Genomic DNA, 25174 nt, shown 5'->3' with positions numbered 1-25174 from the left:
ACAGAATAGGATGGTGCACATATTTCAGAAATCCAACTATAATTTTACATGCAAGCTCACTTTTTCCGCAAGTTAATTTGCAAGCGATATTTGTATCGATTTCATACAAATACCAGCATGTGAGGCCCAATGTTTTTGACCAGACAAGAGCAAAGTAATGCTATAATGAGCAGTGCTAACCAACCACAGCATTTCACACTCACTTTTAGGACGTTGCAACAAAGACCAAAGGGAGAGTCAGACAAACTTGCACCACAAAAATGAGCTTTGATGGTGACTGTGCTCTGCACTAAAGCACACGAGCCACTCTACATCACAACTTTCTTTTGTTGACTCTATTATCTTAAAATTAAAGGTTTTTAGTTGTAAGATTGAATAACTGTTATTCAGTGTTCATCTTCATCTAAAGTCATAATATAAACTGCCTACAATTTTAATACAGTGAAAACAAATATTGTTGACTAATATATATATATATTAGGGGTGCAACGATACACAAAATTCACGGTTCGGTTCGGTTCGATACTTTGGTGTCACGGTTCGATATTTTTTCGATACAAAAAAAAAAGTTCATGCCTTTTTAATTTGTCATTTATTAAATTTTCACGGCACATTCTGCACCATATCTCTGTGTGTTCATCATTTGTTTGAAGCCAGCTCACCTCCTGCAACCACTTTTCCGAGAATATGCGCTTCTTTTGTGGTTCGGACTCCTGCTGACATTTCTTGGAGGTGGAGGAACACTTAAGTAATTGCTTAAAGGATTTTGCTTCTTCGACATCTTTAAGAGTTCTAAACAAATGTCTGTCCTCCTCCTGAAAATCTTATATACACAAACACACGTTGCAACTTCTTATCTTGTGCGCGTTTTTTATTTTGACAGGGAATGCACACCTGCGGACCACTTATGTGCAGCCCTGGTTATTTAGCTTGTCATATTGCAGCCACAGAAATTCGTTTGTCCATGAAACCATAAAGCTGCACTTTCTTTTTGCCTTATAGTCTGATTTGTCATTACTTTTCCGTTTTGTGGTAAGCTTTTCTTTGGCTGTCACTTCTTCACCCTGACCTGTCTTATTTGGCTCAGCAGAACTAAAATATATATCCTGCTGCTTTGACACACGCACTCACTTAATGCTCAGCGATTCTCTGCGCGATCAACCTCTCACATGTTTAAGCTGCGGGAGATTTCACTTGTCATGTTTGCATAGTAAGCTAACGATTGATAAGACGATGTCAGAGGAATTGGTGCGCAAATTATCATTACTCACCAATCAGTGCTGTCGCTCTCTATACACAGTTCACGCGATTGCAAAGTGAAAGCAAAAAACAAGCGCAAATTCAAACGCGATTTCAATATGTCACATTGACAGTGGCTCACCGATGCCAATGACATAATTACCCAGCTACATTTCCGAAAGAATGCAAAAGCATTGACATAGATTTTTCCTTCCTACGATAGGCCGACGGGCAGGGCAGAGAGATTTTGGTAGCCCGACTGGAAAAATCGCTAGCGATTTTGCGAGTCCTGTATCTGATTGAGGAATCACTCATCTTTGGAAAAGAGAGTTTATTACAGAGAAATGGCTCTTTCCAAAATAAAAGCTATACTATACGCTTCTTCTGGGCTATATTCTCAGCAGCATATTAAACATATCAGGTCCCCATAAGGAGAATCATGTGCTAACGGCTGTCTAAATGACTCGGGTAAAGTTTGTAGCATGCCTGCTTGTTGTTTTTGTCTGCTTCCACTTGTCTTTGCACTAGGATGATGTCGGCATAAATGTGCAGTCATATTTGTTGTGTTCCCACTAGTGCTGTCAGCGTAAATCTCGTTGAAATGACGTTAACGCCACAACACGGCAAATCTCCGTTAACGAGCTACCGCGGATCGCCCCGTGCGTGGGGCTGGACGGGCAACACGTTAACGAGCTAACTGCGCTAACACACTAGTTCCCACCCATGTAATTGAGCATTGCTGGTACATCCAACATACTGTTTTACTTTAGTCCATGACGTGCTTACCTTCAGGGTCATACTTCACATGAAAACCAAAATAGTTCCAAACGCCAGATCTGAATGAGGGTGGGGGAGGTTCAATTTGCCATGTTGCAAGGAGAGCTTAACTTCTGTCTCGCTAGCTTGCCCTGCGCTCAGTGAATCTGCTTTCGACTACTCCGCCTAGGCTGCACTGTTGAGCGCAGATCCACTGAGCACTCAACACAGACAGCATAGTCAGAAGGAAAGTTGATAAAATAAATTAAAAATTTTGTATTGTTCGATACACATGCATACCGAACCGAAAGCACTGTATCGAACGGTTCAATATCGATACGAGTATCGTTGCACCCCTAATATATATATATATATATATATATATATATTCTCCAGTGAACAGTGAACACACTCTGAAAAGCAAAAAAGAAACCTACATTTTCAAAGCTGCAGAGGGGGTGTGCAAATCAAACAACAGGGGTTTTAATTTTTATTTTCTGACAAAATATAGACGTGAAAATTCATTATATACACAGCAATGTTGAAATTCGTCCTATAATGCCACTTTCTGTCACTATCTATCTATCGATCTGTCTTCTGACAGAGAAATTGTGCACTGTTGTGGATAGAAAACAGTATTATCACAAGGATAACATAATGTCCACCTGACACTCCACTTGAGATTCTGTGTACTTTACATCTTATGGACCATGAAGATTTTGGACAAGTCCTACTGCTTCACACTGGAGTAAACACATTCGGTCTTGCTGTTCCTCTCTTTCTTTGATTTTCTGGAAATGTTAACATTTATAGAAGCATAGTGGAGGTTGTCTGTATGAGCATTCTGTCAAAAAAAGGAAACGTATATCAAAAAATGCCTTCTAATAAAAAGTGCTGTGAAAAATGTGTTTTATGTTATTTAAATTGTAAAATCGTTTAAACAGATGAAACATACCTCTACAGAGGGAGCCGAAAATCTTGCTTGAGCCTCTAAATGTGAAATATACACAATTGAAATCTGATTGAAAAGCCAAATAAATGAATACAAGCTGTTAGATGTAAGTAGCACCAATGGTCCATACCTGATTGGAAGCTTTTTCTTTTATTCATCTTGTAGAGTACGAAAGTCAGAGAAACCACCACGGTGAAGGTGAAAGCCAATGCTCCACTCAAGAAATACACCAAGAAGTGAGATTTATTATTGTCTGTAAAGACCCAGAATTCCAGATCAAGGATTTCAGAATGTTTTTTGCACTTTTTAGAGTTTTATTAGCGCAATATTGTATTTGTTGTGACAATGTTCCTTACCCTTATATTTCAGAGTAGTTCCTTCTCCGAACAGTATGTGTCCACATGAGGCAACGGCACAGTAGTAGGTTCCAGCATGAGACACATTTATGCTCTTCACTGGCAGGTTATAAGTGCAGTTGTATGTTTGTTCGTTCTTCTCACACTGATCATTCCTGCCTCCATGGGTGTAAAGGAGTCCTGGGTAAAAATCTCCAGAGTCTTTGAACCAGTAAACACTATGATCTTCATCACAGGTCCCAGTGTGTACTGTACAGTTCAGAGTCACAGAGCCTCCTGGCTGGATGGTCTCAGATGCTGACTGCTGCACTAAAGCTTTGATGTTTAAACCTGAACCTTTTACACTGACAGTAGTGCCTTCTGCAAATTCCAGGACTAAAGAAACCCGCCTTGCACAGTAGTAAGAACCTGAGTCTGACTTCTGCAAGTTTGTTATATACAAGTGGTTTTTCCCTATTTCTGTATCCAGGTTGAAGCGTGGATTGTTCTCAAATTCATCATGAAAAGTCCCATTTGCTTTAAATACATACTGAGTAGAGATGAGCTTTGGTTTCTGTCCGAGACTCTGCTTGTACCAGTAGAATCTCGTTGCATCGTTGGCTTCATAGAAACATTGTAAAGTCAAGCGTTCACCAACAATAGCTGATACAAACCGTCTCTCTTGCTTATGAGTTACGGAGAAATTCTGGTGAGTCAACTGAACTGATAGAGAATGAGACAACGCAGACACAGCATTAATTTTACAGGAAACATTTCATTAACATATGTGTATAGAGGAGCAGTCATAGCCACTGATAGATTAAAAAAAAAATCATAACTCACCTAAATTTCCAAAGATCAGACATGTCACATAGAAAACAAAGTTGGCAGGTGTCATCGTGTGCAAACCTCTGTGTTAAATGAAATGAACCTTGACTTTTTTCCACTCTTTAGAAACAAGACAGCTTTTGATTGGCCATTGCAAAGCCATGTGATCTGCCCCCAGGATGAAATGTGTCTCCTGTGCATTTAACACAGAGATTTGTTGCCTTTGGTAGAATGATATAGCGACAGGTCCATAATGGTTGTGTCGTGGTTTTTTTGTTTTTAAAAATATATATTTTTAGTCTGAAACTGATCATTACATTGAGTGTAAACACAACTGACAACATACAGTGGAACTTATTCCTGTTCATCATTTACAGACTCAGTACGTGTACAAAAGAGACACAGTAAGGCACCTGGCACTTGCTGGATGTTTGCATGATATCGATCTCTTTGTGACAGTATGACTGACACACTTCTCCTGCTGCCCAGAGGAGGTAGACTGTAATGAGGTCTGTATACACTTTTTTCATGCTGTGAAAACTGCAAACAAATTTCCACTCACTTTCATCCTAGAAGTGAGAATAAAAGCAAATGTAACATGGTAGGTCTTTATGTTAAAAGGTAGCATGTGTTTTGTGTTCTTATTATTTTGGAAGGTCTGTTACCATTACTGTTATTTGAAATGGACTGTAGGTAATATGTCTGTGTTACCTAAAGGGTACTGACAGTGCCATTCAGGTAACACTATTGAAATTGACTTTGCTGCTATTTCTCTCAGGTAGCATCTATTTTTGGTCAGACTAACACACTAACATCCTCCCAAAAACCACAACCTGACACAGGAAAGAGTCATCATTGCACTTTGAATGTCTGAGTCAGGACTAAGACTGACAGGGAGTAACAGCAGAGCTAGTAGTACTTAATGCATTGCAAAGAGCTAAGAAAAAAATACATTTATATATATCCCAACTTATGGTATGGAAGACATTTTTTTTTATTCTTTAACATTTTTAGATTTAAATTCATTCTTTATGGACTTCCAAATGAGTCTCGTTGCTCCTGAAAACCAAATACTTTGCAATCAGAATACATTTAAGAAGAGACATTGGTGAGCATGGTTTGTGGCACAGCTACAGGGGAGTGGAACTCCATCAGCAATCATGGCTCACCTACATAAAAAGAAAGAACTGGGTCCTGAGTTCATTGTTGTGTGTGTGCAAGTGCAGCAGCTGCAGCCGAGTGCTGAAAGTAATAGCAACACAATAAAGTTGCCGAAGTGTACGAACTTTGTGGTGGGGTCCGTCATGCTTGCTACAGACATGTCAAGCATGCAAAGGAAAAATCAAATGTTATTTTATTTAGCTAATGTCCCCATTATGTTCAGTCCCTTAGACATCTCTGTATACAGTCTAATTTCTGTGTGAGTCAGCCTCCCCTGACACTACACCCTGAACCCACTGCTCCACGTCTCTGGGCATTAAGCCAGGCACGAACCAACTCCAATAACTACCTCACCTCATTTTTGCTCTTGGGATGCGTGCTTCTTCAGGTTGGAGTCCCGCTTGCCTCACTGACTCACTGAAAATCTCTCTTTTCTGTGATTCCAAACGCCGTTTACATGTGGACGAAACAGCTGTGTTTTCAAAATCACCCGTGTACGTGCGGACGTAGAAGAGTTAGTAGTTTATTTTCTTACTACCTGCAGATTACTTGTATTTGCTTAATTGTTTACTAAAAGTTTGAGGTGTGAAATATACCGCAATGGAGCAAAATATGGGTGTGTGTGGTTGGAGGATGTTCGTGTGCGTGTGCGTGTGCGCATGCGAGGGGTGGGGACGGCGAATGTTTTTCTTGCAAAACAAAGGGGGGGCCAGCAAAAAAAGTTTGGGAACCACTGTAGTAGTCGATGCAAAACCTATGGGACTACACCACATATTGTGTGACTCTTCTATTGCTACCATTTTTAGCATTTCGGCCAATTGTCTCTCGATAATTTGTCTCTTATGCTGGGGTAGCCTATAGGGCTGTGAATGCAACCTCACGCAAGGGCACGTTACAAAATGGTGCTCTATGACACTGGTATGACAGGTCAGGGGGGATACACATCTGCAAAAGGCTTTCGCAATGCAGCAACAGCTGCTCTCTGGGCCTGTGTGAGATGGTCATCATAATGGAAAGAGGTGGGAATGGTGGAATTAGGCAACTCCAACTTATTTCTCACCAGGCTTACTAGAAAAGCTGTTTTAGCCTCTCTCCATGCTTTTAGGAGGTTGAGGTGATATATTTGTGTGGCTCCTCCCCTGTTTGAATGCACCACATCATAGTCAACGTCATCCACTCACAGTGTGACACAAAGGGTTCTTGCTACTTGGTGAGTAACTTGGAGCTAGAAGAAGGGAGTAATACAAACACTTTGGCAATTTTCACCAGGAGACAGAAGCTGCGTCCAAATTCAGGGGCTGCATCCTTCGGATGCTGCATTTGTAGACCGATTACATGACAGCCAGGTGACGCAGGCTGTCTCAGACTCCTCCAAATGCGTCCTTCATTTCCCGGGTTTGAAGGATGGGTCAGGTGTATCCTTTGTTGCCCAACCTATCCCAGAATTCAAACAAAAGCGACGCTACTTGGTTTTAATCTTACTCTTTCTGAGTCTCAAAATAAACTTTTAAGATATTTTCAGGTGAGAATGTAGCTGTAAACTATAAATATCTGCTCGATTTATAAAGACTTCGCATATTTGCAAAAGTGCTCTGATGCTTTTGCTTTTCGCAGTCTTTTGCTTCTCAGGTTAAACATGATGATATATAAGTCACTTAGATAACTTAATGTTATTGTTTGGCTTTTTTAAGTGTTTTATTTGGTCCTGAGTAAATGTGTTTGGCTGTGATTAAAGTTATAGTTTTTACACATCTGAATAAATGTCAAACAGAAAACGGATTAAACTGAAGTGTGAGATGGTCGAGAATTTACTCCAGTGTCCTGTTATATTTTAGATAGCAAGGAGCAGATGGCTGACTTTATGAAACTCCACAGAGACAGCTGGTGACGCAAATCAGAGGCTAGACCGTCCCATTTTACAGCCTTGTACTTCCGGCCTTCTCGGTCTTCGAAGGACATGGCCCACGGTGTTCCTCAATTTCAAGTCATATCATATCATATATCATATCCCCATAATCATATTAGTGGACAGCGGGGGTTTGGAGCCTCTACTATATTCTACAGGAACAAATCAATCCTTTCAAACATGCTTTACCGAGCTAAAAGAGATTTATTTGATCATCAGTGAATTTGTCCATAATGTCTCCATAATTACATGAAAAGCAACAAGGATAAAAACAAGCACATTGTTTCATATATTAAACTTGTAGAAAAGTATCACGAAATATCTCCTACAAATGTATTGGTACATAGAAAAAACAATGAAAGAACAAGAAAGAAAGGGCGAATCCTTGACATCACAAAAACAACAGAGGGCAGAAGTTCCTAAATTTATATCATTACAATTTTACCACAGTGAAAGTACAAAAATGTCTATGCTAAGAGACACCAATACAGCATTTCTCTAATAGATAAAGAAAATTGGCCACCTCATTTGCAAATGTCCATCTTTATTTGTTTATAGCCGAGTAAACACATTCATTGTCGGCATTGTTTCTCTGTGTTCTTGATCTCTTGGGGATTTTAATGCTTAAAGCAGCATAATGAAGGCTGTCAGCATGCTGGTAACCCTGTCAAAATGTGTACAAAGTAGATAAGAACATGATTTCAGATTTAAACAATGGCCATAAAACAGAAGACTGTAAAAAGTTTGTTGAAGAGAGCTTTAACAAGTCATTAAAAAATATATTCACCTCCAAACTTGTTGTTGCGGGGGCTGAAAATCTTGCTTGAGGTTCTGTTTGTGAAACACAAAGTAATTGATTTAACTGAAAATCCAACTTTAGCTAAAACCAGTCTAAGCTGTTACCTAACAGACTCCACTTACCTGTCGATTGGTGTCTGTTTCTTTTGTTTATCTTGTACAGCAAGTATCCCAGTAAAACACTGAGGATGGAGCTGAATGTCAAAGCTCCGCTCAAGAAATACACCAAGCCCTGAGAATTAAACGTGTCTGCAACACACCAAAAATAGAGCTGTTTTTTATCTATATTTTTTAGTACTGATAAAGAGAGCAACAGGTAGAAAGGGTTACTCACCTTTAGGCTCCAGCTTGGTCCCATTTCCAAATAGTATGCGTCCACATGAGGCAACAGCACAGTAGTAGGTCCCAGCATGAGAAACACTCAGGTTACTCATTGGCAAGCTGTAGACACAGGTGTGCGTTTGTGTGCTGGGTTTGTTATCACACTGATCGTTTCTGCCCAAATGTGTGTAAATGAGTCCAGGATGGGATTCGTCTGAGTCTTTGAACCAGTAAACACTGTGCTCTCCATCACAGTTCCCAGTGTGTACTGTACAGTTCAGAGTCACGGAGCCTCCTGGCTGGATGGTCTCAGATGATGACTGCTGCACTAAAGCTTTGATGTTCACACCTGAACCTTTTACACTGATGATGATGTTTTCTAAAAAGGTTATAGTGTATAAATAGTAAACACAGTAGTAAGAAGCTGAGTCTGAAACTTGCAAATCTCTGATTGTCAAGTGATATTTGCCGTCTTGTGTTTCCAGTGTGAAGCGTGGGTTGTTCTTGAGCTCTTCATTAGAAGAGTTGTTCACATTATATTTGAAAAAGTGAGAGATGATCTTTGGTTTTCGTCCCAGATTTTGCTTAAACCAGTAAAGTCTTGCAGACCTGTCACCATCATGGAAACATTTTAATGTCAGATTTCCACCAACTTGAGCTGATATGAAACGAGACTCTGGATGAACAGATGAGAACTTTTGCGCCTCTGTCATCTGAACTGTAGTGGAATTGAAAAAAACAAACAAATGTACATTCAGTTCAATGTAATAACTTCACAACACAAAAATCTGAATTCATGATAATGGAACTTACCCATTTTTCCCAAGAACAGGCACAGAAGACCGAAGGGAAACACTGAAGACACCATTGTGGTGAGATTCTCGTGTAAAATGAAGGTTGCTGTGCTGCTTTTGAGAGGCAAGAATGTGTTTGATTGGCCAGCCAGAGGTGACACAGTATCTGTTGTATGGAAGTCACGATCATGTGTTCACTGCAGCCTGTATTGGAAAATACAGTATGATATCTAAGAAGAATTACACGGTTAGACATAGCCTATATTCAAAAATTATGAATCGTAATCAGATCTAAAACTTTAGTAAATACAGCTTGGTCTGCATTAAATATGTTATATAAACTTGATCAATTTTATTTATTGGACCAGTTTACCTGCATTTCCAGTATACCCCACGCTGTAATTGTTAAACTAGAAAACGGCAACTTCTGGGTCCAGAAAGAGATAATCAGGAATATTTGTATTCACACAAGATATTGATCTTTAACATTCAGGATTAGGAAACTGTTGCTCATAAGTTGCATAAATGCAATGTTACATTTTTAATTTATATCATTTTTACTAAGTTTCAGCATCTGTGTCAGATTATTTTACTCTGTACTCAACTGCTGTTTGAATAGTCACTGTTATACAATAATGGTTTTGCATTCCTGATAAAAGAAGTATTCTGAGCTCATATGAGTTGCAGCATGAAATAAACAAGACCTGTTGAAAACTACAGTTTTGTTGGGTGTTTACAGCAAGTGGTCCTTGGGTCATGAGGTATGTGTGAGCGTAAGAGCACATCCTGCTGAAACCACAGAGGCCGTTGCACTGACACGTCTAAATAGAAAGATGGTAAAAGGCACTGTGTTTGACAGGATGCAACCACTGTTACCTTTCTGTGCCCTTGTGTCCTTGTAACACACGTGTAGGACTAGTGCAGTGTTCAGACTTTTCATTGTCATATATTTAAATGTTTACAGTTGTGAACTCACAACGTATGAACCCTGCTTCTGGGTCCATTAAGGCTGTTGTGTTTTTAACATGTTTTAATGCTTTGAATCTTGTTCTATTTAATCTGAACAATCCCCTAACAAAGAGCAGTGATCACTGTCAGTCCTTCTGTTTTTTATTACCACTAATTATTTTAAAGCTCAGTTTTTAAAACCCTACAATGTAGCTACAGCCCAGCCCATGCAGCAGAATATTAATGACTAACTTCATATTGTAGATGGAATATCTCAGTTGTTCTCCTGACTAAAGTTTTGTCCATTTACAGCATCCTGCCGTGTGATTGCATTTGTCCCTGACCATTGGGAACCCTCATGTTAACTTTAGTTACAGAGTTCACCCTCCAGCTTAACTGTGTTTATATTATGCTAACTATAGCTGTGTAGCTAGCCAACAAGTAGCACATCATTATATACCAGCTAGGCCAACTTCAGTAATCCTACAAACATCACTGCTGTTTAGTTTTCTGTCTTTATTTATGTCGGAGGTGATAGCTAGCTGTACATTTTAATTTCTCAAAAATCCCTCAGTCAGAACATGGTATATCATCTTTAGATGGAAACTAGTGAGCTAACTCAATGCTAACTTCATAAATTCTATTTTGGCAGATAATTGGATGTTAAAATTAATTGTTACACATGGTAGAGCAGCCACACTGTTCATTTTATTACAGATGAAAGAATTCAGACAGTTTTTAACTCTCAGTGACGCTGCAGTGTTCGTTTGACTTTGGGACCTGAAGTGGAGTTTGGATCCAGCTAATGATGTCAGACTTAAGGACCGTATTTACTTGACTCAGTTTTGTTCCACCTCTTTGCTCTCCGACTACCTACCTGGACTTGGTCAGGATTGTTGCATTCGGTTGTTCAGGACTGAGTAGATGATATCTGACTGCTTCATCTTCTACGATCAGACATAACATTGATACCAACTGCCTAATATTGTGGTAGTTCATCTTTTGCTGCCAACGCGTGAAATGGACACGCATGCAGAAGTACCAGCAGAAGGAGTTATTTTATTTCAACCACACATGAAAAATAATCACGAGAAAGCAACACTGTTACAGCGGGAAATGACGTTGTGTTTTATGGAACGGACCCAAATTGCAGACGGGAGAAATGAACTGTTGTCTAAACAAAAAACATTATTGCAGCTGATAGAAAAAACAGAAAAACAAGGCGAGGCAAAACAAGGGTGAAACTAAACTGAAACCTGGGATATGACGATGGCCAAGAACATGAAACTGGACAGGAACATGCGAGAACGTAACTATGAAACAAACCAAACATGAAACAGAACATTAGGAAAAAACTCTCAGACTCTATGTAACTTGACACGAAAACAAACAGATGACCCAACAAAGAACAGAAGGAGAAAGAGGACTTAAATACACAGAAGAGTAATGAGGGAAGTGGAAATACCTGGAGAGACACAGCTGACACAAATGAACATGACGCCACAGGGGGATGGAAAACAAAACACATTGAACATGGAAACACTGGTCTCTTCAAAATAAAACAGGAAACATGGAAAGACGTAGACATGACACCCAAGCTTGACAACATGGAAACAACACAGACATGAAACTCATGATAGACTGGAAAGTAGTGATGTGCGGATCGATCCTGAAATATCGATTCCTCCGATACCAATCATTTATGTTATAGATTCGATTCTCACATTAAAATATCGATATTTTAGTAATTTAGGGTAAATTTGTAGTTTATCATTAACAGGAACACAGTGGAAAGAAACTATAACATTCGGATTGTCTACATTCAAAGGAACTATTTCCTCTTCCGCCTTTCATAGTCATTTGCGAAATAGGCTGTCTTGCAGCCCCTTGGCGTGCGCACTCACAACAATGGCTGAGCGTAATTGGAGTCATGTGCGAACCTATTTTACCTCCACAAAAACTGAGACGTGGTTTGCGATACATGTGGCAAAAACGTGAGGTGTTGTGGCCACACTAGGGAGACATTCAAAAAGGCTGTTGGGGGGGATAAATACATTTTATAGTGTTTATTTATCGGATGAAATACGTTAAATGTCCAGAAACAGTGGGGGTGTCCAAATTCAGAGGCTGCTTCCACCTGAGGACCCGGCCTTCGTGGTCGAGAAAGCCGGGTATACGTCACAAGCTCCCTCGGTGGAGGGAAACTCTGCCGTCTGCTCCTTGCTATCTAAAATATAACCGGGCGCTGGCGTAAACTCTCCACCGTCTCACACTTTTGTTTAATCAGTTTTCTGTTTGACGTTTATTCAGCTGTGTGAAAACCCCGGAGGAGCCCTCCCGAGGGATTAATAAAGTTAAATTTAATTTAATCTAATCTAATAACTTTAATCTCAGCCAAACTGATTTACTCACGAACAAATAAAACACTGAAAAAGCCAAACAATAACATTTTTAAGTTATCTAAGTGACTTATATATCATGTTTAACCCGAGTAGCGAAACACCTCGGGGATTTGAAGACGATGTGTCAGTCGGCTCAGATATTTGAAGTTTACACAGCTACATTCTCACCTGAAAATATGTTAAAAGTTTTTTTGCGACCCAGAAAGAGAAATAAGAGTAATATTAAAACTAAACAGCTGCCGTCATTGTTGGAAACAAGTACTCTGATGTCCTGTAATCATTATGATGCTATAATTTGAGATACAATAAATAAAATAAGTTTTTGTACAAAGTATCGGTATCGGATCAGTATCGTCGATACCACCCTGAATATTACTTGGTATTGGATCGGAAAGGAAATCAGTGGTATCGCACATCACTACTGGAAAGGAAACATGACACATAAACCAAGGAGACATAGATGATAATATTGGCTAAACTAAAACTCAGGGCAGGCTGGGCACCAAAAACTTATCAAGAGGTCCTTTAAGCTGTGCGAGTTATGAAGTCTAGCCTCAATTAATCAGATTTATTTATCCAGCACATCCTACAGGTGTTTGATCGATTTGAGATCTGGGGATTTTAAAGGTCAAGTCAACACCTCAAACACGTTATTGTGCTACTCAAACTATTTCTGAACTATTTTGGCAGGGTACATTATCCTGCTGAAGAAGGCCACAGCCATCAGAGAATACAGTTTCCATGAAAGGATGTGTATGGTTGCAACAATGCTTAAGAACGTGGTACGTCTCAAAGCAACATCCACATTAATGACAGGACACAAGATTTCCCAGCAGAACATTGGCAAAGCATCACACTGCCTTCATTTGCTTGCCTCCTTCCCATAGTTCACCTGGTGACAGGTGTTCTCCAGGTAAGCAAGGCACACACACCTGGCTGTCCATGTGATGTAAAAGAAATTTGATTCATCAAACCAGACAGTGATTGTTTGCTTAGCCAAGGAGACTCAACATGCAAGTTTTCTTCAGGGTTTAAAGTCAAAATACACAAAGGATGTTTTACATTTAAGACACAAACCCTTCTTCCATTGCTTCGTGGTCCAGTTCTGATAACCAGGATCAAGATGGCACCCTGACTGATCTGCGGCTATGCAGCCCCATATTCAGATAAATGTGATGCACTGTGAAATCAGACACATTTCTATCAGAACCAGGATTAGCAGTTTGAGGTACAGTAGAACATCTGTTGGATGGGACCAAAAGGACCAGCCTACACACCCCACATATATCAGTGAGCTTTGACCACCTACGAATCGTGACAAGAGCTGCAGTTTTGCACATGCTCTGACCCAGTTGTCTTGCTATCACAATTTGGCCCACAACTCAGACTCACTCAAATACTCACACTCGCCCACTTTTCCTGCTTCTAACACATCAACTTTGAGAACAAAAGTGTTTACTTGCTCCCAAATATCATGACACTCACACGTATCACTTCACCTGTTAGTACTTATAATATTATGCATGATCAGTGTATATTATTAATACAAATAGCAGACACTTCCATTTTCAATATGATGAATAATAAAAAAATTGTTATGTATTTTTTTTTAGATGCAGATGTTTTATGCAGTCTCAAAGTTGATTTGAACCAGAGATTTAAGTGAAAAATTTCATTTGAAAAGTGACGTTTTTATATTATACTGGGACAAGCAGTGTGGAGCTTGAATGTTCTTCTTGTATTCATGTACTGTGTAGGGTTTATTTCTTTAATTTTTACCAGAACAACTACATTTCTTTATTATCTAGAGTTTAGCTCAATTCTCTGACACACACAATACTAACTGTCACTAACAGTTACTCGGGTCTGTGTTATCACTGGATTGAACGTGCACACACATATAAAGTCAAGCTTTGAAGGTCTTTCAATTTTTATTGTGGTTTATCTTCAGTAACATATGACTTACAAAAAAATCTTATAGAACATTTTGTTGAGAGAAGAATTTAGAGTACAGTAAAATTACAAAAATCATTTACCAGCAGAAAAATCACCCCAACAACCCCCCCAACAAATAAAACAGAAGCCACAAATGCATGTATTATATTTTATCTACACACCACAAACAGCACAAATAATCTATGAAAGAAAGAAATGTTCAAATCTGAATTTTATTCTACAGTTAACCTCAAAAGCAGAACATTGTGTCTTAATAACAAAAGAAACACATCCAGTTTTACTGTTGTTTGTACCACTGTAGCTGCACACTGTAGTACACACATTCACTCCAGGTCTGATCTCTCTGACTTTTTGATTGGTTGTACAGGTTGACAGTTGAAGCAGCAAAAATGAGCTTCTCTGTTTGAAAACCCTAAAAACAAGAAACGTATTAAAAAAAATATTTCCACAGATGGATTTTTCCGTAAGTAAAATCTAACTGAACATTATTAACTGACCTTTGCATCTGCTCTGGAAGGGATTGCTTGAGGCTCTGCAGCATAGAAAAAAATATATTAACATTCAAAGTTCTAGAAGAAGTTGTGAGCTAAAAACAAAAAAGTTGTTACCTGAAGATTCACAGCCACAGTTATCGCTGATACACAGTAAGAAAGCCAGCAGTACACTCAGGATTGAGGTAAATGCAAAGGCGCCACTCCAGAAAGTCCAGAAAGAAGCACGATTATCTGCATAAAGTGACACATCTGAAACAGATTTGCATCCATTAGTTGTTTTGGTTTTAGAAGTGTGAATTGGAACAACTTTCACTAAGCTCAGTCATAATGTTATTTACCTTCAAAGTCCAGTTTTTTCCCACTTCCAAACAGTATGTGTCCACATGAGGCAACAGCACAGTAGTAGGTTCCAGCATTATACACATTTATGCTCTTCACTGGCAGGTTGTAAGTGCAGTTGTATGTTTGTTCGTTCTTCTCACACTGATCGTTTCTGCCTCCATGGGTGTAAAGAAGTCCTGGGTAAAAATCTCTAGAGTCTTTGAACCAGTAAACACTATGATCTTCATCACAGGTCCCAGTGTGTACTGTACAGTTCAGAGTCACAGAGCCTCCTGGTTGGATGGTCTCAGACGCTGACTGCTGCACTAAAGCTTTGATGTTTAAACCTGAACCTTTTACACTGACAGTAGTGCCTTCTGCAAATTCTAGGACTAAAGAAACCCGCCTTGCACAGTAGTAAGAACCTGAGTCTGACTTCTGCAAGTTTGTTATATACAAGTGGTTTTTCCCTATTTCTGTATCCAGGTTGAAGCGTGGATTGTTCTCAAATTCATCATGAAAAGTCCCATTTGCTTTAAATACAAACTGAGTAGAGATGAGCTTTGGTTTCTGTCCAAGACTCTGCTTGTACCAGTAGAACCTTGTTGCATCGTTGGCTTCATAGAAACATTGTAAAGTCAAGCGTTCACCAACAATAGCTGATACAAACCGTCTCTCTTGCTTATGAGTTACGGAGAAATTCTGGTGAGTCAACTGAACTGATAGAGAATGAGACAACGCAGACACAGCATTAATTTTACAGGAAACATTTCATTAACATATGTGTATAGAGGAGCAGTCATAGCCACTGATAGATTAAAAAAATCATAACTCACCTAAATTTCCAAAGATCAGACATGTCACATAGAAAACAAAGTTGGCAGGTGTCATCGTGTGCAAACCTCTGTGTTAAATGAAATGAACCTTGACTTTTTTCCACTCTTTAAAGACGAGACAGCTTTTGATTGGCCATTGCATGTGATCTGTCCCCAATATGAAATGCGTCTTCTGTGCACTTTACGCAGAGGGTTGTTTCCTTTGATAGGATGATATAGCGACAGGTCCATAATGGTTGTGTCATGTTTATTTTTTTAATATTTTCAGTCTAAAACTGATCATTATAAAGAGTGTAAACACAAGTGAGGACACACAGTGGAACTTATTTCTATTCATCATTTACAGACTTGTGTACAAAAGAGACACAGTAAGGCATCACTTGCTAGATGTTTGCATGATATCGATCTCTTTGTGACAGTATGACTGACACACTTCTCATGCTGCCCAGAGGAGGCAGACTGTAATGAGGTCTGTATACACTTTTTTGATGTTGTGAAAACTAAAAAGAAATGTCCACTCACTTTCATCGTAGAAGTGAGAATAAAAGCAAATGTAACGTGGTAAGTTTGGACAGGCATTTGACCTTGCAATCCCCTCACTCTTTATTTTAACATGTAGCTTCTGGAATATGTTTTTTAGCTAATTATTTAGCTACCTGAAATGGACTGTTGGTAAAGTGCACATTCAGGTAACAGTATGAAAATAACTGTTACCTGATATTTCTTTCAGGTAGCATCTATTTTTGGTCAAACACCCAAACATTATCCTAAAAACAACAACTGGCTACTTAAAGAGGCAGAAAATAAATAGCAAAGGGGTTGAGATTCTGTGCTGTTTCAGTAGTGCCTCATGCATCAAAAATGAGCGAACACAGATTCAAAAGCAAGATCTTTCTGGAAGCTTATGTCATGAAAGTTTGCCACAACTCCTTCAGTCCTCAGCCTGTTCTTATATTAATGTTTTGTGAGCTGAAAACCAGGACGTCATTGCCTTTTTGGAGAAGGAGACATTATAGGAGTTATCACAACAAGTTGTAACAACTGTAACGGCTTACTGTCCGCAGCACTTGCAGTGAAGCTAATGCCCAACATATTGCTTTGCTTTCCTTTGAAACACATCAGTGGATGACTGAGACCCTTATATTTAGAAGCCAGTCTGGGAAAGTCCCTCCAGAATGCTGTAGAATAGCATCAGACAGAATGGTTCATTGTCTTAGTAGCAGTGACAAAGACACCCCCAAAATAAAGAAAAAGAAAAAACATGCAGCAGGCTAGTCCTCGTTGCCTTAGTTTCATTGCAGCAATTCAAAAGTTTCTCAGCACTTTGTATGGCCCCCATGTGCTTGTATGCATGCCTGAAAATTCTGGGCCATACTCCTGATGAGATGATGGATGATGTCCTTCTTCCAGATCTGGACCAGGACATCACTGGGCTACCGGACTGTCTGTGGTGCAACCTGGTGGTGTCAAAAGGACTGAAACATAATGTTCAAGAGGATTGAGGTCAGGCAAGTGTTGGTGCCTGTCAGTGTTATCAATTCCTTCATTCTCCAGGAACTATCTGCACACTCTCGCATTGTTGTGCACCAGGAGGAACCCAGGACCCACTGCACCAGTGTAAGGTCTAAGAATGAGTATTTCATCCCAATACCTTATGACAGACAGGTATCCAAAAGTAACTGCCTGTCTCCTCTAATCTCTTCCTTGCTCTTGAAACTGTGCTGGGAGTGAGCAAGTATTGATGTGCCATCCTGGAGGAATTGGACTACTTGTGCAATCTTTACAGTCCATGTATCACCTCATGCTACCATTAGTATAGCATAGAGCTGGGCGATATAAGATTTTTTCATATCACGATATGTTTTTTTCATTTCAGGCGATAACGATATATATCACGATATAAGCCAAATAACTATATTTGTAAGATTTAAATGTGCCGTTGCTCACAAGTAAAATGTGAAATAATCAACAGCTTGTTTTGATTTAAATATTTATTTCCCATAATAAGTTCAACAGGGTAGATGTGCTTAAGGAACATCAGATAAATAAAGGCAAATATTGCAAACTACACAAAAGGCAGCCGCTAAAGTGTTTAATTTTCAAAATAGAACAAACAGACTACTAAATTGTCAATTCCACTTAGAAACAAAATATTAGACTTGAAATAGCCGAAATACCTTCACACTACGGAACTCTCCGGCGTTGGAACCATCATCGGTTTTCTCTTCGGTAACCTTCGGTCACGCTCTCGGTTGATTTTTCTCTAGTCGGCACACTCATTTCCTCCATTACCCGGGCAGCACGGCGGCTGGCTGCTTCCCAAAACAAATACACATGTGCGGCTTGGCACTTGTGCTGTACGTAACAAGTCACGTGACGTGACGCTGCGGCTGTGATTGGTTCGGCTCTGCGCTAGTTAATTTGGATTGGCTGTTCTTTTTTTTTTTTTTTAAAAGGACAAGAGAGATGAGGCCTATCGCAATAGTTTAACTTTTCTATGGAGAAAAAGTTATTTCGCAATACATATCGTTATCGTTCTATCGCCCAGCTCTAGTATAGCATATAACATTATGTATTACTGCTGACCCTGGCCAAATGTAAAACTAGTGAAAAAACAGTCAGAAAAGATGAGGACATTGCATTAACTTGCTTGTTTGCACATTGTAGAGTAATCCCATGTGAATAGAAGACGTCGGTTCAGCATACGGATGACAAATGGTAAGTAAATGATGTTTATTTTAGGGCAAGCAAATTGTTGTTTATAGTGACAATTGCAGGGCTGCATAGTTTGCAGTGCATTTACACGATTTGCAGTTTTTAATGTATTCTTTGAAAAGAGAAATGCAGTTTTGCATGTATCGTCTAACATACATAGCTGTCAGTTTGTGCCATGCGTATGCCGATCTGACAATGTATGTTGATTGGACAGAACACCACCTTGCCTACTTCTCATAGTGCATGTGTCAGTTGTTTCCCAGGTAAGCGATGCATACACAATCTGTGTTATCACTGGATTGAACTTGCACACACATATAGAGTCAAGGTTTGAAGGTTTTTAAATATTTTATTGTGGTTGAGCTTCAGTAACATAAGATTTACAAAAAACAGACAAATTCAAAATAAATTGAAGTTACAAAAAACATTACAAGCGAAATTAAAAAAGACATTGTGAACATGACCCCACAGGAAAAACAAAACCCTAAAAGTGAACGTATTATGCTTTATAAAGAAAGCGTGTTATTCAAGCATGTTTTAGCTGAACACCACAAATAAACGATAAAAGGAAAAATTGTGTCTAAATAGCAAATGAAACACATTCGGTTTTACTGCTCTGAGTACCGCTGTAGCTTCACACTGTAGTACACACATTCAGTCCAGGTCTGATCCCTCTGACTTCTTGACCTGTTATCCAGCTTAACACTTGAAGGAGCAAAAAGGAACTTTTTTGCCTCTTGGAAATCCTGACAACAAAAGATTTATTATCTTATATTATCTTGTCATATTATTAATATTGGAGGTTGATTTTCTTTAGGAAATGGCAACTGACCAGTATTAACTCACCTTTGCATCTTCATTGGAGGCTCTTGTTTGAGACTCTGCAACATAAAAAAAATAAATAACATTCAAAATTCTGGAATAAGTTTTGAGATAAAAACAAAACATTTGTTACCTGAAGATTTACATCCACAGTTTTTGCTCATCATACACTGTAAGAAAGCCACCAGTACACTCAGGATGGAGGTGAATGCAAAGGCGCCAGTCCAAAAAAGCGAGAGAGGAACACCAACATTATCTGCATAAACTCCACATCAGAAATAGATTTTCATTACATTACATTTCAGAGGTTAGAATTAGAACTACTTTCAATAAACTCACTCATGATGTTACTCACGTTCAAAGTCCAGCTTGGTCCCGTTTCCAAATAGTATGCGTCCACATGATGCAACAGCACAGTAGTAGGTCCCAGCATGAGAAACATTCAGGTTACTCATTGGCAAGCTGTAGACACAGGTGTGCGTTTGTGTGCTGGGTTTGTTAACACACTGATCATTTCTGCCCAAATGTGTGTAAATGAGTCCAGGATGGGATTCGTCTGAGTCTTTGAACCAGTAAACACTGTGCTCTCCATCACAGGTCCCAGTGTGTACTGTACAGTTCAGGGTCACGGAGCCTCCTGGCTGGATGGTCTCAGATGCTGACTGCTGGACCACAGCTTTGATGTTCACACCTGAACCTTTTACACTGACGATGATGGTCTCTAAAAAGGTTAAAGTGTATAAATAGTAAACACAGTAGTAAATAGCTGAGTCTGAACATTTCAAATCTCTGATTGTCAAGTGATATGTGCCGTCTTGTGTATCCAGCGTGAAGCGTGGGTTGTTCTTGAGCTCTTCATTAGAAGAGTTGTTCACATTATATTTGAAAAAGTGAGAGATGATCTTTGGTTTTCGTCCCAGATTTTGCTTAAACCAGTAAAGTCTTGCAGACCTGTCACCATCATGGAAACATTTTAATGTCAGGTTTCCACCAACTTGAGCTGATATGAAACGAGACTCTGGATGAACAGATGAGAACATTTGCGCCTCTGTCATCTGAACTGTAGTGGAATCGAAGAAAAAGCAAATGTTGAATCAATTCAATATAATGATCTCACAACACCTTAACAGAGAGACATAATAATGATAATGGAACTTACCCATTCTGCCAAAGAACAGGCACAGAAGACAAAAGGCAAACACACAAGACACCATTGTGGTGAGATTCTCATGTAAAATGAAGGTTACTGATAGCTGCTCCACTTTTAAGAGGCAAGAATGTGTTTGATTGGCCAGCCAGAAGTGACACAGTATCTATTGTATGGAACTCACGATCACGTGTTCACTGCAGCCTGTAGTATGATATCTAAGATGAATTACATGGTCAGATAAAGCCTGTGTGTGAATATTATAAATCGTAATCATTTGGTCTACATTAAATATGCTATAGTAACCACATCAAAGCAGAAGCTGAGGTTCTTTTATCTTCTTTTTATTGTAATAGTTGACCCTCTTTTTTCAGCATATCCCATGTTGTGATTAAAGTATGTAGGATACTGACTATGGCAGTGAGCCCAGCGTAGGTAAGAAAAACAATATCATCTGGGTCCAGAAACAGTGAGTATTAGGAATACTGGCATAAATCCTTGCACCCCGGATTTTGGTGTTTAGCATTCAGGTTCTATATAATAGCTATAAGAGCTACCATAGCTCTGAAGTTGCATAAATGCAATTTAAATGGTCATTTTTATCATTTTTACTCAGTTTACCAGCATCTGTGTGAAATTATTTTACTCTGCATTGTACTGCTTGTTAAATAATAACTGATATATATAATAATGGTTTTGCATTCCAGGTGAAAGCAGTATTCTGAGCTCATGTAAGTTGTAGCACGGAGTACATGCTGCTCTTTACATTAGGTGGTCCTTTGGTCCTGAGATATTTGTGAGGGTAAGAGCACATCCTGCTAAAAACCACAGAGGCTGTTGCATTGATGCATCTAAACAGAAAAATGGTAAGAGGCCCTGTGTTGTCAGCATCTGAGCCCTGCCAAAGGATCATTGTACAGTCCCAATCAAAAGTTTAAGACCACTTGAAAAATGGCAAAAAATCATATTTTGCATGGTTGGATCTTAACGAGGTTCCAAGTAGAGCTTCAACTTGAAACAAGAAAATATGGGAGTGAGACAAAACATTTTTTAAACATGCAATTTACTGAAAACAATGCATAATGCAACAGTTTAAGACCACAATCCAAAAAAACCCTGAACCATAAGTGGTCTTCAGTCATGTGATCATTTGATGAAAAGATTAGAAGGATAAAAAATGTTGGTGGCCTCCACCTTTACAACCATTCTGGAGGTTGTCTTATCATTGCCTCTCTAGGGCACCTGTTGATAATTTCATTAATACCAAAGTGCCTGAAATTTATCAACAACACGCTCTGCTACCTCACTGTGTGGATCAGTATCCCGAAAGTTAACCTGATCCTATAGTCTGATTAAAAAGTCTTTGTGCCACCTTGTCTCAAATTTTATGTTCCAGCTGATTCATATGACTGGCTATTGTGTTTTAGATTCTACTATACTATGTTGTAAATCACCACGGCAGACCCGATGGCATGAACATGCTTTGCAGCATACTTTATTAGCACACACAAGGTTGCAGTAACAGTACTCTCAACGGCTGCAGCTCTCCCACTGCCAGTCGTACATATCACCAACAACAACAACAAACATGGGACCCAGTACAATATTTAAGTCAGCGGGGCATGATTGCAGATGCAGTGCCAGTGCATCCGCCTTCCCTGCACGGCACCGCATGGAACGCCCTGCCACATATGTGTTAAAAAGACCATCTGGAGATAGTGTTACTAGTTGGATCATGGTCTTTGAGTCTCTGTGGTTATGGATTTGACTGGGTGTACTGTATCTTTAATTATTATTGTTTTGACCAATAAGTGCTCAGTACATTACATTTCAATGCAGTAACCTTAGTAAGTGGCTTCAGCCACAATCACAATGACACTTCTGACAAAAAAAAATGTTGCTATTCACTGTCTACAGGCCTCACTTCCACTAATTAGAGTTGCTGAATTAAACTTCTACAAACTGTGTTGCTGGGGGATTTTGGTGACTGTTTTATTTATTTTTTCTCTTCTCCCTTTCTATTTTTTAATTATCTGATAAAAAAAAAAAAAGTGATCTGCTGTGTGGTACACTAGTTTAGATGAAATACATTCTATTTTTATTCCCCTGCTGTTTAGCTATCTGTGCATTTTACCCCAACAGTTTTGTGACCCCACACAGCATTCAGGTGACTGTTTTTTTTTATTTTATTTAGTGCACAGAAATGTTCCTTTGTGGTTTGGCACCAATATCTTTTACTGGCAGTCAGCTTTGCAGCTGACTAAACACTCGACATACCTTCATCTCAGGTCGCCAGCTTCACTAAAAGGAAGGAGACCTTTCTAACACAATCATCTCCACCTGCCCCATCAGCGTACTTGGTACAGCCACTGAGCCCACTGCAACACCTCTGCACTGCAGCGGAGCTAGAGACCACACCTCTGCCACAAGTTTATCGATTACTAACCAAGCTTGTAACACAGCACCACTCTGTTTTGCAAATATGGTCACTGGCTTACAAAAAAACATCTCACCCTCCTCCTCCCCCGGCACTTCTAGAACTGCTATACGTTTGAGTGTCTGTGAAGGTTCTCAGTGATCCAGGTCGTCGTAATCTATAAGCGTATGGACTTGGTTTGAAAGAGGAGTGAAAGAAACCATCAATGTCCACTGTGAACGACCATCTTTGAACAGAGGTAGTGGTTTACGACACCAACCGTCTGCCATCTATAAACCAGTTTTGAGATCCCTTCCTAGACGCCTTAACACCCACTCACATCCTGAGCCTTTTGACCTCAAGAAATCACATGATAGTGTTCGACTAGGCTTCACAGCGGGTTCACCGGAAGCCTTGGCTGATTGTGACCTATATCCGTTTTCACACCTTGGCTCATTAGTCAGAGAATCAACAGGGGGGTCCAATGTCCCTCTTGGGGGACACTCCCATAGAGCTTTAATCTGGCACTCGCCACCAATTGACCCTAGAACTGAAGAAGCTTCTTGAATGAGAGGTGAAACATATTCAAGCAACTTAAAGAAGTCCAGACACTTTTCTTTCCAAGCTCTTTAGACTAAATGTTTGTGTGTTTCTCTGCATTACTATTCAATACATGAATAAACACTTTTCACTCTTCAATTAGCACACCTGTAATATGATCAATATGACAGAACTGACCCGGGTAAGTAGTTGGATCTCTTGTCGCAAATATGATTTAGTCATAATTGAATTAAATTGAAATAATTGAATAGTTGTATATCATCCTAGTTAGGGGTGGGCGATATAAACGATATAAATTTGGCCAACGATAGACATTTTGACTATATCGCTCTATTGCGATAGCGGATGTTGATGATGTCATCAAGCTGCGCCTGTTTTGGTCGAAAGCATGGCAGCGGCTAAAACCATTATCATCTGCAAATTATGGCGGGCGACAGTCATAGCAAAGAGATGAAGCACTTTTGAAATATGGGGAAAGACAAAAACTGCGTTTCCTCCACTTCCGTAACATTGATTCATTAATGTTGAATTCTCTCGCAGCTGTTCTAGTCCCATGTTGTTGCAGTATATTAATAACTAACCTCGTATTGTGGATGAATAATCTCAGTTGTTCTCCTGACTGAAGTTTGCCCCGTGTATAGCATCCTGCTATGCGATTGCATTTGTCTCTAACCACCAGAATCCCTCACGATAACTTTTATCGAGTGGAAAAAAAGTTGGCGTTCATCCTCCAGCTTCACTGTGCTAATGTTATGCTAACATAGCTGTGTCGCTAGCAATCACGTAGCACTACATTATATACCAGGTAGTCCAACTTCATTAACCCTGCAAACGCCACTGCTGTTTAGTTTTCTGTCTTCATTTATGTCGGAAGTGGTAGCAGAGCTGTACGTTTTAATTAGTTTCAAAAATCTCTCAGTCAGAACATGGTATGTCATGTTTAGGTGTAAACTAGCAAGCTAACTTCCTGCTAACTTCTAACTACGTTAAATTTAATAAATTCTGTTTTCATGGATGCATGGATGTTAAACTTAATTGTTACACCCGATAAAGCAGCAACGCTGATGATTTAATTAAAGATGAAACCGTTTTTAACTCTTAGTGTTCATTTGACTTTGGGGCCTGAAGGGACGGAGTTTTGGACCCAGATTACTCCGCGAAGCTCATCACTACGGCAGCCGTAATGCTCTGACAATCCATCAAGCAGTGCGGCTTACCAAAGTTGTACTAAAACACATTTTAACAGATTTCTAAACGCCCAAATCAGTTCGAGGTCAGTAAGCACAACTAGAATTCATACATAAGGCACACTCTCGATTTTTGAGAAAATTAAAGGATTTTAAGTGTGCCTTATAGTGTGGAAAATACGTTATACAGAAGAAAATAATATATTGTGATATATATCGTTACCGCACATGCTTCAAATTATATTGCGATATGAATTTTTCGCCATATCGCCCAGCCCT

The 25174-nt window shown here is 39.4% G+C and overlaps 3 protein-coding genes and 1 gene segment (V, D, J or C); all 4 read right to left on the bottom strand.

Moving 5' to 3' along the window:
• Nucleotides 1–2725: 2725 nt before the first annotated feature.
• Nucleotides 2726–4180, bottom strand: LOC102796030 (immunoglobulin kappa light chain-like). Its single transcript, XM_006807180.2, has 5 exons — nt 4126–4180; nt 3304–4005; nt 3078–3200; nt 2951–2985; nt 2726–2839 (listed from the first exon to the last, which is right to left on the bottom strand). Exons 1-5 carry the CDS (start codon nt 4178–4180, stop codon nt 2726–2728), a joined length of 1029 nt encoding a protein of 342 aa, XP_006807243.2.
• A 3541-nt stretch (nt 4181–7721) lies between these two features.
• LOC102776455 (uncharacterized) lies at nt 7722–9167 on the bottom strand. 2 transcript variants are annotated; one of them, XM_006807195.2, is made up of 5 exons: nt 9110–9167; nt 8310–9014; nt 8099–8224; nt 7965–8008; nt 7722–7841 (listed from the first exon to the last, which is right to left on the bottom strand). In XM_006807195.2, exons 1-5 carry the CDS (start codon nt 9162–9164, stop codon nt 7722–7724), a joined length of 1050 nt encoding a protein of 349 aa, XP_006807258.2. In that variant the 5' UTR covers nt 9165–9167. The 2 variants fall into 2 exon arrangements, with proteins under 2 accessions (XP_006807258.2, XP_087695518.1); XM_087839392.1 differs by lacking the exon at nt 7965–8008 and having other exon boundaries at nt 7722–7843.
• Nucleotides 9168–15220: 6053 nt separating this feature from the next.
• LOC148104344 (immunoglobulin kappa chain variable 6-17-like) lies at nt 15221–16102 on the bottom strand. The segment is given in 2 exon segments: nt 15221–15930; nt 16048–16102. Coding segments are annotated over 2 exon segments (765 nt in total).
• Nucleotides 16103–19931: 3829 nt separating this feature from the next.
• Nucleotides 19932–20798, bottom strand: LOC102776742 (uncharacterized). Its single transcript, XM_087839391.1, has 2 exons — nt 20744–20798; nt 19932–20644 (listed from the first exon to the last, which is right to left on the bottom strand). The coding sequence occupies exons 1-2, from the start codon at nt 20796–20798 to the stop codon at nt 19932–19934; spliced, it is 768 nt and encodes a 255-aa protein (XP_087695517.1).
• Nucleotides 20799–25174: the final 4376 nt, after the last annotated feature.

This window comes from Neolamprologus brichardi, chromosome 3 (assembly GCF_056152115.1).
Source record: "Neolamprologus brichardi isolate AB-2024 chromosome 3, ASM5615211v1, whole genome shotgun sequence".
NCBI lineage: Eukaryota > Metazoa > Chordata > Actinopteri > Cichliformes > Cichlidae > Neolamprologus > Neolamprologus brichardi.
This window is presented reverse-complemented; position numbering and strand designations above follow the sequence as displayed.

Bases quoted from the DNA above. Each gene is read 5' to 3' on its own strand.
- LOC102776455 (XM_006807195.2), bottom strand. From the start codon at position 9,164: ATGGTGTCTTCAGTGTTTCCCTTCGGTCTTCTGTGCCTGTTCTTGGGA. The intron at 8,009-8,098 runs GTAAGTGGAGTC...TTTCACAAACAG, and splicing joins AAACAGACACCAATCGACAG to AACCTCAAGCAAGATTTTCA. The intron at 7,842-7,964 runs GTGAATATATTT...ACATTTTGACAG, and splicing joins CCGCAACAACAAGTTTGGAG to GGTTACCAGCATGCTGACAG.
- LOC102796030 (XM_006807180.2), bottom strand. From the start codon at position 4,180: ATGACACCTGCCAACTTTGTTTTCTATGTGACATGTCTGATCTTTGGA. The intron at 3,201-3,303 runs GTAAGGAACATT...GGGTCTTTACAG, and splicing joins AACTACTCTGAAATATAAGG to ACAATAATAAATCTCACTTC. The intron at 2,840-2,950 runs GTATGTTTCATC...TTTTTTTGACAG, and splicing joins TTTCGGCTCCCTCTGTAGAG to AATGCTCATACAGACAACCT.
- LOC102776742 (XM_087839391.1), bottom strand. From the start codon at position 20,798: ATGGTGTCTTGTGTGTTTGCCTTTTGTCTTCTGTGCCTGTTCTTTGGC. The intron at 20,645-20,743 runs GTAAGTTCCATT...ATTCCACTACAG, and splicing joins CCTGTTCTTTGGCAGAATGG to TTCAGATGACAGAGGCGCAA.